Consider the following 13,818-nt stretch of genomic DNA (forward strand, 5'->3'; position numbering starts at 1 on the left):
CAGCGCCGGTCAGTGGGCATGAACTCTTGAGCAGCACTTTGTGTCTTCAAAACCTCTCACCCTCATCAACAGGTTGTTTTCTCCCAACTGTAGAACCCAGAACTCCCCCCTATTCAAACTCTTACTGTCCGAACAGTCAGCGCCGTACAGTTGAACACTTAGCTTGTTTCCCGGTGTTTCCGGCAGACCTGCATGCATTTCCGTCACTCCCACCTCACCTCGGGCCGGTGTCTGCCAGGCATGAGTTGTTAGTTGCTGCCAGACCCTCCTGCATGGATTGGGTTTTGTAGCTGGGTGCTCTTGCTTCTTCCTGTTTGTGTGTCAGGAATGTCCTAAGCATAACCCGTAGTCATCCCCACATTGTGCCTCTTGGCCTGGTTCAATGAAGATACCTGATTGCGGTTCTCACTTTAGACAACTCTGTCTTTGAGTTGTGACTGAGAAAATCGGAGCGTTAACACTGTATGGTGGAGTCAGTTACATTATGACTACTTAGTTTGTAAATAATTGCGGTTTAACAGAAGTTGGTCAAGTACCAGGGTTGGCTTTTATTAAATTCCTAACCTCCAGGGAGACAGGTAGCAGTTCGAGGGAGGAGCGTGTTTGTGGAGCTAACCCAGCTTCCCCGCCTGCCGTCCGCTCTCCTCCCAGGCCCTTTCCTGCTCCCTTGCTACCAGGCGGGCAGCCAGCCCAGCACCGCCATGTTCCACAGCGAGGAGAACGGGTCCAAAGGGATGGACCCCTTGGTCCTCATTGACGCCATCGCCATCTGTATGGCGTACGAGGAGAAGGAGCTCTGCAAGATTGGGGAGGTGGCCCTCGCTGTGATCTTCGACGTGGCGAGTATCATCCTGGGCTCCAAGGAGCGGGTAAGGAGGGAGGTCTGGGCGGGGCTGCCTGTGCCCGGGGGCAGCCGTCCTCCGAGGTGCGGGGCCTGGTGGCACGTGGCGTGGTGCGCCTCTCTTCCAGGCATGCCAGCTGCCCCTCTTCTCCTACATCGTGGAGCGCCTGTGTGCGTGCTGCTACGAGCAGGCCTGGTACGCGAAGCTGGGCGGCGTGGTGTCCATCAAGTTCCTCATGGAGCGCCTGCCCCTCACCTGGGTGCTGCAGAACCAGCAGACCTTCCTCAAAGCGCTGCTGTTCGTCATGATGGACCTGACGGGCGAGGTAGGCAGCAGAGGGGTCGACGGGGCCGGGAGGTGGCCCCAGACCCGACCACACGGGCTCAGGACGGTCATTCGCCTGGGGAACAGTTTGAGACAGTTCTGCAAGCATGCTCTCCTAGAAGCTTAAATTTCACTGCTGCTGTTGTTCAGTCACTCAGTCATGTCTGACTCTCTGTGACCTGCATGGACTGCAGCAGGCCAGGCCGCCCGTCCTCTGCTATCTCGTGGAGTTTGCTCAGATTCACGTCCATTGAGTTGGTGTTGCTAGTAACCATCTCATCCTCTGATTTCGCTACAGCATCTTGAATGAAAGGACAGATCACAGCCCCCAGGTTCTCTTTCTCTGAGATTCTAAATACTGGTCAGTCTTGATAAACAGTCACTGGCCAAAGGACCTAACACAGTGGTCCGTGAAGGGAAAACTACTTCTCAGTCCTGCCACGGGTTAAACAGTACATTTGCTGCAGAAGTTCCTGTAGGAGCCGCGTTCTTTATGAATGTAGCACAAACAAGTAGAAGATGGTGGGCATCGCCTGCTTAAATCTGTTTGGTAAACACAAGGATCAAGTCTAGATCCATATTTTCTTCCTGAATGACAAACAAATGATCTCTAAGCAGCGGGGTTAGCTACCGGAGTACCTTGAGGACGACATGAAGCAGTCTTGACACCTTAGCTGGTGTGTGAGGGGCGTGGGCCCCCGGTGACAGCGTTTGGGGCGGGCGGGCAGGCGTGCAGACGGTGCTGTAGGCAGCAGCGTCCGTCCTTCATGCTAAGGAGTCCCTGGCCTGCAGGTTTCCAACGGGGCGGTCGCCATGGCCAAGACCACCCTGGAGCAGCTTCTGATGAGGTGCGCGACGCCCCTCAAGGAGGAGGAGAAGGTGGATGAGATCGTGGTGGCCCAGGAGAAGTCCTTCCACCACGTGACCCACGACCTGGTTCGGGAGGTCACATCCCCGAACTCCACCGTGAGGAAGCAGGCCATGCACTCGCTGCAGGTGCTGGCCCAGGTCACCGGGAAGAGCGTGACCGTGATCATGGAGCCGCACAAGGAGGTGAGGCCTCGGTCACCGGGCAGAACCTCTGAAGACTTGTTCTTCCTTCAGGTTTGAGTGTTGATGATATGGAATTTGTCGTTTTGTGTCTGGTGAGCTAAGTGCCGTTACACGTGCTCGTTCTGACCTCAGGTTTGCAGACGGCAACGTGCTTATATTAACGCCCATATTGGTGACTGTCAAGGGTAGGGGCTGGTTTTCTGGGCCTGATGAGCACAAGCTGGTCTCGTCCTTGTTTTGGTTTTTGCTGTTTTAAGAGCGGCTGCTCTGGACCCCAAGGAGTGGGATGTGTCTGACTGCATCTCTCCACGACCCAGCGTCCGCGTTTGAAGTAGCTCCTCCCTTTCCTAACTCAGGGTTGTCTGGGATAACTTGATCTCAGTTACGGTTTTCAGATTGCTAACTGGCTTAGGATCTTGCGATGAGAGGTATTTGCTCTTGAAGGGGTGGCCGGTCAGTGGTGCCGCCCCCGTGCCTCCCCCAGGTCCTCCAGGACATGGTCCCCCCTAAGAAGCACCTGCTACGGCACCAGCCCGCCAACGCCCAGATCGGCCTGATGGAGGGGAACACGTTCTGCACCACGCTGCAGCCCCGGCTCTTCACGATGGACCTCAACGTGGTGGAGCACAAGGTGTTCTACACAGAGGTAGGGGCCCGGCGTGGGTGGGGTTGCCCACGTGTGCCTGGCAGCCTGTCTGTGCACGAAGACGGGTCAGGCAGGATCCGGAGGAGGCAGGGGCGATGACTGCAGGGAGCCGGCCGTTGCCTGGCTCGGCCCCCCGCACAGGTGTGTTAGGTCTGGGGCGGGGGAGGAGGCAGACGTGTGTCTGAGGTGTCCAGGGAGGTGGGGAGTTTCTGCGTCCTTGGAGCTCTGTTAGCCTTCACGGGGAGCCTCGCTCTTCAGGACCTTGAGGTGCATTTTAGAGCCAAGACTGCACCATCCTCCTTTATCACGCATGTCAGCAGGCTCCCAGTTGATTGAATTTATCAGACTTGAGTGTGCCATGCCCTGTTGAGAACTCACTTCACGTGAGCGCCCTTACCTGGCTCTGGCAGTACCATGTGAAGTATAGACCCTGAGCACTCTCTCTCTGAAGGTGCAGGACCTGAGCCTTAGGGTTTGTTAAACGCCCAGAGCCCCGGAGCAGGTAAGCTGGAGCGCTTAGGCCGGAGCCACCACAGTCGTGTTAGAACCTGGCCTCTCATCGCTGCGCTGCCCTGCTGCGCGCTCGTTTTGTTTGGTGGACTTGACTTGCCCCTTGACCCCGAGATATAACAGGCAGTGGTGGACGGCCCCTCCGCCTGTTTGTCACTGTCAGTGTTACAGTGTGGGAAGCTGCTAGACGGCACTAAAGAGGAACTTAGCTGTAGACGCAGTCGAATCGTAGACATCAACTTAGACTTAATAATGGGCTGTTGATTAGCCCAACTTGAAATGGTTACAAGATGTGACGTATTCTGGAGGCATAGTCAGACTAAACTGAGCCAGAAGTCATAAGGAAGCAAGTTCTTCCTTGTCCACACCAAGTCTGAATTTCCAGCTATGGAAAAACTTTCCTCTTGATTCTTTTAAGTCCCTTGTTTTTAGTTGGACATGAGGTCATTGATCGTGTGTTCTAGCTTTGATTTTTTTTTCTTAAATACCTTGGTTATAGCCCTTATGTAAGTTGTCCAAGGTGTCAGTAGAAGGGGAAAGTGGTAATAGAACACCATATATAGTATTTTAGGCAGTAGATATATAAATGTGTACTGGTTTGGTGAAATGTCTGGAAGACTAGCTGCTGGAGTATCTGCATTATATAGTATTTCCAATAAAATACTTTCTTCTTATGCTTCTGTGTGTTTGAAAAGAAAGAAAAAGTATTACTGCTGAAACACTAGAGTTTATTTCTTGGGCCTTGACCCAAGACATTGGGAAACAGCTCTGAACAAGGCATTGTCCCCCCATTGTGGAATTTGCATTTAGATAGAGTGACCCTCTGCATAAAGAAAAATCGTGATGGTATCAGAGCCGGTGCGAGAGTGCCAAAGCCTTTATTTCACAGAGGTTGACTGAGTTTTGCCGTAGAATAAGGAAGCCCAGTGACGTTTCGACACTTCAGTGCTTTGGGGTTTGGGTTTAGTTTGTTAATCGTGTCGTGTGTGGCTGATCGTCGTGTTCTGTCACTTGCGAGGTCTTCACAGTGAGAGCAGGCTGAATTACGTCATTCTGTCTCTTGCAGCTCTTGAACTTGTGCGAGGCTGAAGATTCGGCTCTAACAAAGCTGCCCTGTTATAAAAGCCTTCCGTCACTTGTCCCTTTACGGATTGCAGCCTTAAGTAAGTTCACGTAAATCTGAAACAAGTCACTGGGCACAGAAGTGGAGGGGACGATGGCCTATCCTTGTTTTATTTTTCTGACTCTCTGTGGTCTCTAAGGGGGAATAAAAAAAGATTGTTGGTGTATTTATCAGGCTGCACAATGAAATGTCATTGGACTGCATAGATTGCTAGGATTTAAGTAATTATTCTACTCTCTAATAAACTGGATTTTACGGTGTTGTAAACTCTTTGTAGCTCTCTTATGGGAACTGAACATTTCTCTAAAGTGTGTCTCTAATTTCCTGGTTTAAGAGTGTCGTCACACCATTCATACCTTGCCATTTTCATCTGAATCAAAGTGTTTAGATCTTTTTAGACTTCTTCATGAGTAAGGAGCGTTTGAGCCTCCCGCTGTCTCCAGACTTCCATTAAGATGCCAGTCATCATTGTTGAGCACAGGGATTGGACGTAATTTAGGAAAGTACACCACTCGGCTTCATACTCAGAAACAGTCGTTGCCTCTTTTTTGACAAATACTCAGTGGTTAACTGTGTCTCTTGTTGACTTTTACACACTTAATGACTTAATGAAGTATTGCCAGAATCCTCCTTGAATTAGAGGTGGAGGAGCTGAGGGGCAGAACTTGAGGATGGAGCTCAAGACATGGCAGGCCAGGGTGAGCGGGCCCGCGGGGGGTCTTCTCACCCCTCCTGTTGGGGCTCCTCTCCTTGGGGCACCTCTCACGCGTTTCACACGAGCTAGACCATTACTGCTTAACTAACCTGTAACATACAGGCTCAAGGTACGTCCTGTGTCCTGAGAATATTTGTGTTTCAAAGCCTTTGGTCCCCCTGCATGTTGGGGCATGGATAACAGAGAGACGCTGAGCTGTGTGTCCGTTTCCTTCATCGCAGAGCCTGCGGCTCGGCCCTCATTGTTAACACAGCACGTGTGTGCCCGCGGGTCTGCCGTGCCCTCAGCTGTGACGACATCTTGGGGGCAGGGGTGTCGTTGGGGACCCCCTTCACCCTTGTTTTCACATTGTTTTTCTTTTCACCCCTCCATTTATCTGGACAATAAGATTGATCCTCGGCCCTCATTGTTAACGCGGCACGTGTGTGCCCGCGGGTCTGCCGTGCCCTCAGCTGTGACGACATCTTGGGGGCAGGGGTGTCGTTGGGGACCCCCTTCACCCTTGTTTTCACATTGTTTTTCTTTTCACCCCTCCATTTATCTGGACAATAAGATTGATCGTGGGCTTTCTGGCAGGCTGTTACCTTCTTAGATAATAGTCACTCATAGATAATGGTGACCCTGGGAGTAGAAGGCCATGCATTCTTTTGTCTTTTGTGAAGCCGGGTTATTAGGAAAGAAGTTTAGTGACCCACGTGTCTGTTGGTTGGTGAAGCCTTTAGACGAGGACGTTGCTGTACGTTTTTCAGGCTAATGATGAAAATCGTGTTGCTTTCTCTCCCTAAAGATGCGCTTGCGGCCTGCAATTATCTTCCTCAGTCCAGAGAGAAGATCATTGCTGCACTCTTCAAAGCCCTGAATTCAACCAACAGCGAGCTCCAGGAGGCGGGAGAAGCCTGCATGAGAAAGGTGGGTGGGGCTGCCTGGGTGGGAGTTCCACACTGAGCTCCTCCTGCTGACCTTGTCTATATCTCACAAGCCTGCCTGTGGTTCATCCCACCCTGGGGTGTAATAGCGTTTCTATTTCATAGTCATCCTGAACCCTTGAAAAATTAAACAGGAATGCCCAGTCCTCCTCATTTCATCATAAACTTCTGGGATTTGTCTGGTTAGCACTGCATTTTCCCAAACAAAGCAGAAACTTGCTGCTAGACTTGACTGAGTTCTGTGTAGTACGGGTTGTACTCTGGTATCTTTTTCCCCTGTAACTTTTCTCTGTTAATAGTTTTTAGAAGGCGCTACCATAGAAGTAGACCAGATCCACACTCACATGCGCCCACTGTTGATGATGCTGGGGGACTATCGGAGCCTGACGCTCAACGTTGTCAATCGTCTGACCTCGGTGACCAGGCTCTTCCCAAACTCCTTCAATGATAAATTTTGTGATCAGATGATGGTAAGCCAGATGTGTATGATGAACCTGAAAGAGTAAACTTTTTTAAAAAGTGAATTATACATTTATATAACTTAACAGCTCAGAAGGTGTGGAGGGTGTACTGTGAACAGCCTCCCTCCCATCCCCGCCCTCCAGCCTCCCAGCTCCTCTTCCGGGAGACAGCCAGCGGGAACAGTCTCCCGTGTGTCCTTCTAGAGGTGGTTCCCGTTTGTCATAGGACATAAGTCTCTTCGATTACTTTCCACAAAGAGAAGTGGGATCCATCCACCCTTCTTTCTTTTTACACTTACTGTCCCATCATTCAGATGGGCACGTGAAACACCTCTTCATCCTTGTCTTATCGCCACATAGTGTTTCATGGCGGGGACGTGCGAGACTATGCTGTGTCTTTCCCTGCTGGTGACTGTCTTGATTATTCCTGGTCTTCGGCCTTTGTCGACAGTGATGCAGCGAAGAACTTGAAAGGGCTTTGGAAGTCCTTTTGAGTTTTTACAGTTAGCGAGGAAATAGTTATGCAAATAAAAGATCTGTTTGAACAGTGTTTAGACCTGAGGAGTAAACAGATGGAGAGTTTCAGCTATTAACTTTATTTTGCATTCTGTAAATAATAATTTATAAATGATTTGTTAACTTTACGAGTACGTTACTTGCAAACATGCAAGTTTTTTGTGCAGCTTTTAAGCCTCACATGCTGGTTTCTTCATGTCTGTAGCTACCAAAGAAATGAAGTGTGGCCCAAATACCTAACTGGGAATTGATTGGCCCTAAAGTTTTTAAGTGATGCCCTAATAGTAGAGTGTGATGTAAGTGAATTCTCCAAATTGCAAAGCCCCTTCCCTTTAGGCTTCCATATATGATACAGATATGAATCTACCGGTCTACACGCATACAGACTTTCATAACCAGGGTGAAGGCAAACTGTCGCGCGCCAGCCAGAGCACATCACACGCGCACTTTGCCTCCCTTTGTGTGTTCACGTAGGAGATCACGCGTGTCCTCCAACAGCCTAGTGATTTCATGTTCGTCTGCTTTAAACCCGTCTCTCTCTTCCCTCTGCTGTCGTTTCTTGCTGCCTTTCATGCCAGCCTGAAACAACTTTTGTCTTTTTGCCTTTTTTTGCATTTCATTTTTTTGACTCCTGTATAACCCTTTAAATGGAAAAGGCAATGGCAACCCACTCCAGTCCTCTTGCCTGGAAAATCCCATGGATGGAGGAGCCTGGTAGGCTGCAGTCCATGGGGTCGCTAAGAGTCAGACACGACTGAGCGATTTCACTTTCACTTTTCACTTTCATGCATTGGAGAAGGAAATGGCAACCCACTCCTGTACTCTTGCCTGGAGAATCCCAGGGACGGGGGAGACTGGTGGGCGGCCGTCTCTGGGGTCGCACAGAGTCGGACACGACTGAAGCGACTTAGCAGCAGCAGCAGCATAACCCTTTAAATCTTCTGTGAGCAAGGAATTCATTCAATAAATATATTAGTCTCCAGATTTTTTTTTTTTTAGAACAACGTGAACAGAACTGTCTTACATCTGTAGTTTCTGATGAAGGCCAAGAACCTTTTTCCCTAAAACAGAGGAAATTGCTGCCCACTGGCACAGTAGGATGCGGGCTCCTCTCACAGCCCCTCCCCAGGGCCCCCTCGTGCCCACTGGTCCTGCCGCAGCGGCCACCCTCCTTTTCCTGGCCGCCTTGCTCGGCTGCCTGGGACGCTCTTCCCTGTGCTTCTGGCCTGGCCGCTTCTGCGGGGCCCTCCTGTAGCTGGTTCCTGCTCCTGTCACCTGGCAGATGCCTGAGTATTACCTCGTTTCCCCTGCTGTAAACCGGAGCTCCACAGGGTAGGGGTGCTGTCTGCTGGGTGATGTCTCTGCCCTGAAGCCTAGCCTGGCTGCTGGCTCTGGGCAGACTCAGGGGACCGCCACGGCACAGAGGAACAGGAATACAGGTCCTCTTGTTGGAATGACCAGTTGCAGGACATTTTCTGCTGTATTAGGGTAAATTCAGCCTTCCTGTTTATAGAAATAAGCAAACGTCAGTTACTCTCATCATTATTTTGGCTGCGCTATTCAATAATTAGAAACACTGCCATTCTTACGTTGAGTACGTTGGGAATTGATCACGTATGGGTTTTCACCTATTTTGGAATTGAGATGTTCCCGTTGTCAAGAAAAAAAATGTCTAAGGATGTATTTTTTCTTCAACAGCAACATCTGCGAAAGTGGATGGAAGTGGTGGTCCTCACCCACAAAGGGGGCCAGAGGAGCGACGGAAATGTGAGTGACTCGTTTGTTTCCGGGGGGCAGCCCCGCCGCCGGGCACTGCCGTTAGTGATGCGAACGTCGGAGCCATGCTCTTAATTAAATCCCGGTCAGAGGTTTAGTTGTGTGTGACTCTAGTCCATGTAAGCTGTTACACATATTTTGTTAGCTTTACATTTCACTTTTATTTCTCTTAATCATCGAACATTCCTTTTTATGTTTCTTTAAAAAATCTCCCTTTTGTTCACTTTAACATGATGTTTTTGTTGATGAGAATCCTGGGAAGCTTGACATGTCAGTATTTCACTTTTACTAGCTTTTCTTTAAAGTGAATAAAGCATGCTTTCTGGACAGTTCTTGGCAGCTGTCGTTTGCATGGGGGTGCAGTGCTCAACTGCTGTTTCCACTGCTTTCCGCCCTCATTGCCTCTTAAGCTGAGCAGAGGTCTTAGGCCTTCATAAAGCACCGAGGAGAATGTGATAAAGCATCACGTGAATCCTGGCACAGGTGTTCACCAGGTCTGAATCCCCCACCCCAGTTGTTTGCCCAAAGGCCAGATGGCCCGTACTTCAACACATAATTTTTTACATTTTTGAGGAAGAACCACTCTAGTTAAATCTTTTAAAGGATCCGACGTGGGTCACTAAAGACTTACTTTGTTTGTTACAAATGAATGCTTCTTGCTGTTTTGACTCTAATCTTATTCGCAGATGTTAATACTCTTTTAAAATATCTTTTAAGTTGATGTCTGTCCTCTCGGTGGGCTGTGTCTTCCACAAGCTCCTGTTCCGCCCCGTGGAACTGCAGCAGTACCCTGATGCGGGGTTCCCCGAGCTCTGCAGAGGCATCATTAACGTGGCATCCCGTCCTCCTGTACCTGTTCGTTGGATGCCGTGTTTCATCCCAGCTTGCGTTTTGTTTATTTTGGCTTTATTATGCTCTGTGTGAACCACTCTGTGTCAAGGTGTTCTTTTTATGTGAGTCTTGTTTCCTGCTGCTTCTAAACAGCCAACGAGCAAAACTGAACCAGAATTTTAAACTTTGTTTAGGAGTGTTAAACCATCCATGACCTCTTTGAAGGTTTGTTATTTATGGATACCGGGGAAAACAGTCAGGAAATGCTCATGGGGGAACAGCGGAGTGTATTGGAAAAACCTAAGCTCTTGGGAGTAGGTGCTAGTGCCTCTACACTTCTCCTCCCCAGCTCTCATCTGTTAGGTATTTTTGCTCTAAATTTTATATTTGCTTTTATAGTTAGCTGTTAATTCACCAAAACATATAGCCAATTTTAGAATAAATGTTAAAGCCGTAGCAGGTAGGTGAACAACTTCCGTCAGATCAAAAAGGTCCTATAAACTTTCGCTGAGGCTTACATGGGATGGGGGTCAGTATACAAGGGCTGGGGCTATGGGTACTGGGAGTTCGCTAAGCTCCTGCTGAAGCCTGTCGCCCAGCAGTGAGCATGTCCCCGAGAGCCCGGGAGCATCTCACTGCTGAGGGAGTCGTGGCTCTGCACTCAGGGCCCACGGTGTCTGGGGTCCAAGGCAGAGTGGCTGTGGTTTCTGGCGTCAGCCCGGAGCCAAGCTTCCTGTCTGCTCTTGAACCCTGATTGTTTTCTGTGGTTGCTCACAGATTGAGATGCAGTTTATTTGGTTGGATTCCCAAATAACATTGCCCAGTTGAGAAACTGTAACTGATGATGTGCTAAAAGTTGAATAAAAATAATCATTCCCCATGACTTCTTTACCCCTGATGATCCAAGCTTTGCATTGTCAGCACATTAGGAAGTTTTACCTGTTTGGTGTTGAACTTACAGGGGAGAGCTCGTGACCACCTGTTACACGCATATGCACAGGCACACAGCTTCACAAGATAACCCAGATGTCCATCCAGTGGCTGGTGTCATGGCCTGTGGGTTTTTCTGAGTGTGCAGGCCTGAAACATACCTAATTGATGGGGATTAAGCCCCCTAGTTCTTTTCCAGCTTCAGCGGGGAAAGAAGTTTTTTTAAAATGTCTTAGCCCTCACATAAAATCTTAAATTACTGATTCTAAACAGAACAGTTTTTTTTTTTTTTAAATGTATTTACATACAGCAGAGTCTTACAGTTTCTCCCCTGGGACAAGAATTCCAAAATGCTTTGTTAAATTTAGGGAAGAGTACGCTCCCCGTGACGCCATCACAAGAGCTGTTTTGACCTGTGAAGGGTGGAAGGTGTATGTTTTGCTGTTGTGCATCTGTTGATTATTGTGTGCTTTCTTGACAATTGTGTCTTCACTGTCTTGTTTCCCCCCATAACCCTGACTGTGTTTTGAGTGTGCGGGAAGTTCTGTGTAAATAACATAAATAGAAAAAAGTTGATTTTCCTCCCCATCCTCAGGAGAGCATTTCAGAGTGCGGGAGATGCTCCTTGTCTCCATTCTGTCAGTTTGAGGTGAGAACAACCTATTAACAGTCAGTTTATGACTTGCACTGTGAAGAACAGTTTATATTTTCTTTTCTTTTCTGTTCTGTTTACCTTTGCGTTGCCTTTTTTCATGCTGTAATTTTTGTTTTGGTTCAGCCTGCCGTGGAAGGGGTAGAGGTGAGAACCAGTGGAGGTGCAGGAGGGGTTGTTGTCGTCCTTGGTTTTGCCGTGACTTGTGGTTCTGTGGTGGCCGGAGTGTGTCGTGCCTGAGTGCAGTGAGCGTACTTGTCTGTCTGTGGCGGACTCGTATCAGTACCACCGTTGGCGTGAACTGTCCAGGGGCCACGCATGTTTCCCGTTAGGGCCTCTTTAAGCCAGTTTCTAGCTTCTTCTGTTTCCTACACGCTAGAATCGCCACATCTCAATTTTTCTGATTCCCTCGGGTTTTGCTCTCATAACGTTTGTATGAACTCACACATCTAACAACCTCTTGAGAGGAGACACCGCAAAGAATGCAGGAGGCCTGCTAGGAGTTGGGAGGCATTCTAGTTCCTTCTTCCACACATCTGACTGAGCAGCTGCCTCACACTGCCCTGCCCGCACCCGGTCCCTCGTGTGTGTCTCCCACGCACAGCACCCTCGGGTGGCTGGGGACAGACGGCGCGGCCCCGAGCTGTCCCCCTTCTGTAAAATGGGGGTGGTAACGCCTGTCATTCCTGCCGTCCCTCCCGGTGGTGACGCGAAGGCCAGTAGTGGCTCGATGACAGGGCTTTGAAAACCAGCACCTTTGAGAGGAAAGTGCCATTGTTAGCAGGTTATTCGAACGTGAGGATCAAACTTATTCTGCCCCCAAACTCAGAAACACTGGAGATGGCACTCCAGGGCAGGCCTGGGGCAACATAGAGGCGATGTTTCTCATTTCTGACCCCTCTCACGTTTGGCCTCTTGGCTTAAAGAGGCGTTCTGAGCACTCTCTCCTCTGCCGCCGGGACCCGGTGCCCCTGACTGGCGCTTACCATCCCCATTTTACCGCAGTGGGGTCTGGGTGCCTGGCACCCCCCACCCACGAGGGACATCAGGGCATCTTCCCGCCCCCGTGGCCCGAACGGCAGACCCAAAACCATGGGAACTGACACCGAGAATGCAAAGTCGGGATGACAAGGGGACTGGTCACCGAGCAGTCCGCTTTTCACGTGATTCCGGGGAGCAGTTTGTCGGCTTTGTTTCCAGGCCTGCTTGAGAAATTCTTAGTCCCACAGTCAGTCAGCCATTTACGCTGATAGTTAATTTCCAGGGTAAATACTTCACGTATGTTTTGAGGACTTTGTGGCTAAGTTTTAAGGGCAAAAGAAGTCTGTGCCCCGGGGAGACCCCCTGAGGTCACGGCCACTTGGGGGACTCCTAGCGCTCAGGCCACGGGCACGACCCCCCAGCCCCAGAGGGGGCTCACCTCGGCGGCCCGAGAGGTCGCTCCCAACACCGGTCAGTGTGCGGGCACGCGGACGTGGCGCTGTCACTGCAGTGCGGCCCCCTCCCTCCGCTGACAGAGCCCAGGGCAGGTAGTTTTCTCCGGCCACAGCTGGACGCTGAGGTTGGCGAGTTGTGGCTTTTTACATGTTAACTCTGCTTCTGTTGGCGAGCCTTGCGAACGTAGTAGAGCCTAGCAGGGTCTGTGGTGACGTTGATGCCTCTGGCTGGAGCAGTTAATTGGCCTGTTTTCTAACGTCGGGCTTTCTCCATTAGGAGATGAAAATCTGCTCTGCCATCATCAACCTTTTTCATCTGATCCCAGCTGCGCCCCAGACTCTGGTCAAGCCCTTGCTGGAGGTCGTGATGAAGACCGAGCGGGCCATGCTGATCGAGGTAAAGGCCAAGCTCGGGCTCATCTCGTTCTGCCTCCGTCTCCGACGGGTCGTGCTCTCCGTGTCACGTCTCGGCCGGGTTAATCGGGCAGAGGAAGCTGTGGGGTGTTAGTGTCGGCTTACGGCGCGTGCACGCCACTCACGCGGGGAGAAAGTGCAGGTGGGGCCGCGGGCGGTCACAGGACGAGACGCCTCAGAGCCCCGGAGGGTGCAGGTCTCACCGCGTGTCTCACAGGCTGGCAGTCCCTTCAGAGAACCTCTGATCAAGTTCCTGACGCGCCACCCCTCGCAGACGGTGGAGCTGTTCATGATGGAGGCGACGCTGAACGACCCCCAGTGGAGCCGGATGTTCATGGTGGGAGCCGGGCTGGGGTGCTGCTCGACAGTCTGAAATTTGTAGTTGACTGTTGAGGTTTTATTTTTCTCTGATATAATTTGAGCATTAGAAACGTTGTCACGTATGAGAAAAGCTCAGGTCCAGGAATCCTTCTCTGCAGGAATTTGATCGTAATGGACGAATGAGCTGCTCAGATTATGAAAGCCAAGTGTCTAAAACCCACTTTCTAAAGAGAGTGCTTTTGTAGTCTTTTTTTTCTTTTTTTTTTTAAGCCTATCTCGAGATTTAGGAAGAACCTTAGAGTTCATATCATCTAAAATAATTAGTGGGTTTTCATTAGCTTA

General features: G+C 50.1%; 1 protein-coding gene across 4 annotated transcripts in view; it reads left to right on the top strand.

The window, feature by feature from the left end:
• TRRAP (transformation/transcription domain associated protein) overlaps positions 1-13,818 on the top strand; it is a 92,044-nt gene that overhangs the window by 31,886 nt on the left and 46,340 nt on the right. For 3 of the 4 annotated variants that reach the window (XM_081555721.1, XM_081555723.1, XM_081555724.1), the window contains exons 24-33: positions 652-869; positions 970-1,167; positions 1,959-2,219; positions 2,704-2,865; positions 4,442-4,538; positions 6,001-6,122; positions 6,439-6,609; positions 8,815-8,883; positions 13,019-13,138; positions 13,373-13,492. In XM_081555721.1, coding sequence (XP_081411847.1) covers positions 652-869; positions 970-1,167; positions 1,959-2,219; positions 2,704-2,865; positions 4,442-4,538; positions 6,001-6,122; positions 6,439-6,609; positions 8,815-8,883; positions 13,019-13,138; positions 13,373-13,492 — 1,538 coding nt within the window. Of the gene's footprint in view, positions 1-651; positions 870-969; positions 1,168-1,958; positions 2,220-2,703; positions 2,866-4,441; positions 4,539-6,000; positions 6,123-6,438; positions 6,610-8,814; positions 8,884-11,248; positions 11,303-11,431; positions 11,453-13,018; positions 13,139-13,372; positions 13,493-13,818 lie in introns of all 4 variants that reach the window. The other variant, XM_081555720.1, reaches the window with a different exon arrangement.

This window comes from Giraffa tippelskirchi, chromosome 13, assembly GCF_054371585.1.
Source record: "Giraffa tippelskirchi isolate mGirTip1 chromosome 13, T2T-mGirTip1v1.2.pri, whole genome shotgun sequence".
Lineage (NCBI taxonomy): Eukaryota > Metazoa > Chordata > Mammalia > Artiodactyla > Giraffidae > Giraffa > Giraffa tippelskirchi.